The 6,000-nt window shown below is 33.2% G+C and overlaps 1 protein-coding gene across 2 annotated transcripts in view; it reads right to left on the reverse strand.

The window, feature by feature from the left end:
* The window catches only part of LOC127728151 (40S ribosomal protein S18), an 821,762-nt gene extending 817,011 nt beyond the window's left edge, over window positions 1-4,751 (reverse strand). Inside the window, exon 1 of one of the 2 annotated variants that reach the window (XM_052235401.1) lies at window positions 4,746-4,751. In XM_052235401.1, the coding sequence (XP_052091361.1) occupies window positions 4,746-4,748 (3 nt within the window). In that variant the 5' untranslated portion in view covers window positions 4,749-4,751. Of the gene's footprint in view, window positions 1-4,313; window positions 4,318-4,745 lie in introns of those variants that run through there. The other variant, XM_052235399.1, reaches the window with a different exon arrangement.
* Window positions 4,752-6,000: the final 1,249 nt, after the last annotated feature.

Here is a 6,000-nt window from a genome sequence, read left to right on the forward strand (position 1 = left end):
AGAGTGTTGTTAAATATAAATTACGCACATGTTATACCCATTGCTATATCCTGGTGACTGAACAATTATTGTCGTGAACAAAGTTGCATCAATGATCTCCTCGGTGCCGTTGCACTGGCACAAAACTGGAAAATAATTTTCAAGTTTATTTAGATAATTAAATTACCGTATGACCTCATATATACATGTTTGTGCTTTTTCACCTCATATATATATATATGTTTGTACTTTTGTGTTGCTGTTAAATTGACGTATAACCGACAATTTCATATACAAATAAGAAGGTGTGGTATAATTGCTAATAAGACAACTCTTCTTCAGAGACCAAATGACATAGAAGTTAACAACTCTAGGTCACCGTACGGCCTTCAATAATGAGCAAAACCCATACCGCATAGTTAGTTATAAAAGGCCCCGAAATGACAAATGTAAAACAATTCAAACGAGAAAACTAACGGCCTGATTTATGTACAAAACAATGAAAAACAAATATGATGTACAGCATCAAAAGACAACCACTGAACTACATGCTCCTGTATTTCAAAGAGTCCATTCGATTTGAAATACTGTTGTAATATTTCCATCGCCACAAAAATAGATAAATACCATTTGTATGGATTCAATTTTTAGGGTAAAATTGAGAATGGAAATGGGGAATGTGTCAAAGAGACAACAACCCGACCATAGAACAGACAACAGCAGAAGGTCACCAACAGGTCTTCAATGCAGCGAGAAATTCCCCATCCGGAGGCGTCCTTCAGCTGGCCCCTTAACAAATATGTATTCTAGTTCAGTGATAATGAACGCCATACTAAACTCCAAATTGTACACAAGAAACTAAAATTAAAAATAATACAAGACTAACAAAGGCTAGAGGCTCCTGACTTGGGACAGGCGCAAAAATGCGGCGGGGTTAAACATGTTTATGAGATCTCAACCCTCCCCCTATACCTCTAGCCAATGTAGAAAAGTAAACGCATAACAATACGCACATTAAAATTCAGTTCAAGAGAAGTCCGAGTCTGATGTCAGAAGATGTAACCAAAGAAAATAAACAAAATGACAATAATACATAAATAACAACAGACTACTAGCAGTTAACTGACATGCCAGCTCCAGACTTCAATTAAACTGATTGAAAGATTATGTCTTCATCATATGAATATCAGGCACAATCCTTCCCGTTAGGGGTTTAGTATCATACCATCATAACATATATGAGAAGAACATAACCCGTGTCATGCCAACAACTGGTTTTTAAATAAATGTGTTTAGTGCCGATGCAAAGACCCTATAAGTGAATCAATATTAACGCCAAAATATGCAATCTTTAATGACCTGACAACAGAATCGTAACTATATCCCTATATATTTGTTTAGTCACACATGAATCAATATAAAAAGTTTTAAAAAGTCAGAATTATGAATTTAAAATTATCAAAATAGCATTTTTCCCCGAAATGGATTTCACCAATTCAATGACTTCTTTTTTTTACGGGACTTTTTGAAGATTTGTTTTTTATTTCACACTGTTTTTTTCATGGATACAAAAAGTTTGAATTAGTAATTTGAAATCTTATTAAATAATTATTCACTAAAATGAAACAAACCTTTATTCAAATATACTATCATAACACAACAACAAAAGAGACATTCTTTGAACATTCCGAGACCACTAACGTTGCTGCTAGTTTCTCCTTTTCTATATTTACTGACAGGTGGTTTATTCCCTTTTATCCTAAAATTGCAAACAAAAACTTACATTTCTTCAAATGATAAGGATATCAATTTAAAACAAGTATCGTTCCGATGTTCTACAATTGCGAAAAAAAAAAAGCGAGATCAAACCCTCAGGTAATCGCTTGAACAACAAATATTGCATGAACGAGTAGGTCGTCATAATCTTACAGGTTAACTTTAAAAAAAAATCCTAAATCGTACCATTCGAATAAAACATAATGTTTGAATTTTATCTCAGCATTTCCCCCCTATATTTGTAATGAAAAAAACTATTCTTATAGTAAAAGTTTCAAAGGAATATTTTTCGTATACATATGTTTATACTTATAACTTTTGAAATTGTGTTTCAGTTCACAGTTTGATGCAGAGTCAACTTTTGGCTAAAGAAAAGAATGAAAGATCTTACCTGCTGTTTCCGTTAAAAAAATATTTGTGTTTTCAACACTAGCTTAATTGTACGCTGTAATTTCTATCAATTCTAAATAATTAATAGTAGTTTTAGTAGATGAATCACAATAAAAACTTGATTATTTCGTTTTTTTGATACTGCCCGTATGAATTATTAAGCACCGAAATTAACTTAACCTTTGATCTTGAAGCGATAACTGTAACATATCCCGAGGATACGTTTTATTACAGAAAGAGCCAACATTTATACATTGATATAATTCTAATTTGAAATAAATGTCTCCAAAACATAATTATACCCCGCAAACCAAATTTCCGCGGCAAGGGGTATATAGGAAGAGTCCTGTACGTTCAACCGCCCGCCTATCTGTCCGACCGTCCGTCCGTCCATATGCCTTGCAAGCGCAACTCCTCCTAACAACTAGACAGATATCGATGCAATTTTACATAATTGTAGGACGATACCCTAGGATGTGAATAAAGGATATAATCTCGGTCCAACATGTTAAAGAGCAGGCAATGAAATTTTCTTACATCAATATATACGAATAGTATTGTGTGGTAGAGTATCCTTTTGTGAGTTCACTCACAACTCTAGTTATTATAATACATTATAATAGCAAAATTATCATAGTAAAAAGTAAAATAACAAAAATACCGAACTCCAAGGAAAATTCAAAACGGAAAGTCCTTTATCAAATGACAAAATCAAAGCGCAAACACATCAAACGAATGGAAAACAACTGTCATATTCCTGACTTGGTACAGGCATTTCCTTATGTAGAAAACGGTGTATTAAACCTGGTTTTATAGCTGGCTAATAATGAAAACAGGAAATGTTTTAAACATTATTTTTTGTCATTGTTGTTTCTATTGAAGGAAACATTTTATCAGCGTTTGTGAGTATGACAGTCTGACAGGATTTATTCATTCTGTGGAGATTAATTTTCCCATGTTTTATTGACCTGATATCTACATGTGCTGTCAATGAAACAACACAGAACGATTTGATCAAATATTTATATCACATACGGCAATATGTTTAAAAAGATGTTGAGAAAAAGATAAAGATAAAGATAGAAAAGAAACAATTCAAAAATCCCAAGTCGAAGAAAGATATGCCAAGCCTATGCGAAGAAAAGTAAATAAAAACAAAAATAAGAAATAGAAGAAAAGAAGGAAAAAGAGAAAAGAAAGACTAGTTTAAGTCTGGGAAAACATTCTTTTTTTATTAGTTGGAATTCCTACCAATCTGTAAATAATTATAAAGTACAGACTTTTTTTACTTAAGGTGTCATAGATATAAATATCTTGTTTTAGGAAGGGATAACTCAGACTTTGTAAAACAAAAATTCTCTGATTCCAACAAAAAAAAGTTGAAAATGACATCATAAAGATACTTGATTTTTATATTGACAACATATTTGTTTTGTTTAGAGGACATGTTTTTCAACAAACAATCGGCATTCCTATGGAAACCAAATATGCTCCTATAATTGCAGACTTGTTCCTTTATTCATAGGAGGCAATATACATACAGGAACTTCTTAGGCAGAATGTCAAGAAGCTATCATAATCCTTTAACTTCACGTTCCGCTATATAGATGATGTCCTCTCATAAAAGTTTGATTACTATGTAATCATCTATTCCATCGAATTTAAAATTAAGAATACAACAGTACAATAAAGGCTGCCTGATATCTTGACTTGCATATATAAATTGTGAATGAGGGTTGGTAGAGAACAAAACTTTATGACAAAATGGATATTTTTAGCATTACAATTGTGAAGTTTCCATTGCAATTTTGCAACATTTCAGCAGCGCCCGTGCGCATATAGAGTATTTATCTCCTATTTGATACGATATTCCAGAACCTGCGTTGCATATCAAGATTTTCTTTATAGAGAGCTGTTGCCAACAATGAAGCTATTTAACAATGTTTCAAATGGTAAAAATGAAGTCATCTCTTCGAGAGTTTTAGTGATGCCATCATGAGTTGGTTGACCGTTATGGATAATCTGTATCAAAAATAGCCACGGAATTATACCACAATCCGTTCCTCTTTTCTCGATTGTGACATCTCCGAATGCTGAGACTAATCACCGAATTTGTACTTACCATGAGCAACATGACGGGTGTAACTAGTGGAGCAGGATCTACTTACCATTTTGAAGCACATGAGATCACCCTTAGTGTCTATGGGGCTTGTTTTGCTCTATCTTTATGTTTTTCTATGTAGCTTTTTGTGGATTGGTTTTCAATTTGGATGTCATCTTGGTATCTTTCGCCTCTTTTTTTAGATCGGAACTGTGTTCTTTTTTTGTCTTTTGTTATGATTTTTGTGAGCTTATTCCCAATCTGATGAGTTAAAGGTTTTTCCAACTGATGTTTGTAGCTTGTACTCATATTAAGCTGTTGCATCACTTATTAAGGTAAGGGGAAGGATTGAGCGCTCACACATATGTTTAACTCCGTTACATTCTATATGTGTCTGTTCCAAGTCAGGAGCCAATAAATTAGTAGTATGTGCGTTGCTGTCTGCCTTAATTGTCATATGGGAACCTTTTACAGCTTGATATACGGTAATGGTTTTGGTCATGTTGAAGAGTGCCCTATAGTTGTTTACTCGGGTGGATAGTTGTCTCATTGACAATCATACCACATCTCATAATTTTTAAAAACGTCCTCATCCTTTGTCTCTAGCGGATAGTTATCTTATTGATAATGTTACCACATCTCCTTACGGTATGAACCGTCAAAACGTTGAATAAGTTCAGAAACTCCCAAAGAGGTAACCAATAAAATTCCTGCTTCAGGACTGAGACCCGTCGAGTAACTTCTGTTAAAGAGAAGAGACTTCGTATTCGAAAATTAGTCATCGTACAATAGCAGGTTGCTGAATGTCTTTTCAAACATAGAATTATTTGATTAGATTCATTGCCTTTTTTACAGGAATTTAACCTGTATGGAACTATCATTTGTTTTCGAACTCTACTTGAGAAGCCCTTGCATGATCAAGTAAAGGAATACGATTAGAGTAAAAGGAATATATTTTGTTTGAATTAGAATTTCGAATGACACTGGATCTAATTTCATCATTTAAATGTCTAAAAACAACTCTTTGAGTGTTATGTAGATATGCTTTTTTTTTGTCGAGTAAAGACAACATAATTAAAAACTACAGCTGATTTTAATAGAAATACTCCAACATTATCAATATTGGTTGTTCAACAAAGATTTTATTTCAATAAACATACCATATTTAGATAAACACTCATTGTACATCACTACCAGTAGAAATTGCTTAATATGAATAAAAAATTATTAAAACATAAATTAAAAAGACAACAATAATAAATTATTGAATTTCACGCTATATTAGAATATAGACCAGGCGCAGATTTAGATTTAGCACCCGTTGCTCCTAAAAATAGAAATACAAAATGTAATTAAAGTAAAACTACAGTCAATTTTGTGTCAAAATAAGATCCCCTGATATCTAATTCTCAAGAGCTTCAAATGCCCCCCCCCCCTTTTACACATTAAAAACTGTATACGCTCCTGTGGACTAAGAAATGTGTATTTTAAACAATAAACCAATTGTGCGTGCTTGTTGTGGAAAAGTCTATTTATGCGATATACATGGAAACAAGGCGATTAACTGTCAAAGGCTTGACTATAAGTGCAGGCACTTCCGAATGGAAGTAGAGAGTTGTACAAGGTTTTCAACGCACTTAACCTCTCACTAATATGCCATTCATTTCTATCTGAATTATAAACCAAGGAATCAGTATCCCAATTTGGAAAAGTCAGGTGTATTTGTAAAACCAAACAGACGTTACTGCTACTTA

The sequence above is a fragment of the Mytilus californianus genome, unplaced genomic scaffold (assembly GCF_021869535.1).
Source record: "Mytilus californianus isolate M0D057914Y unplaced genomic scaffold, xbMytCali1.0.p SCAF_2, whole genome shotgun sequence".
NCBI lineage: Eukaryota > Metazoa > Mollusca > Bivalvia > Mytilida > Mytilidae > Mytilus > Mytilus californianus.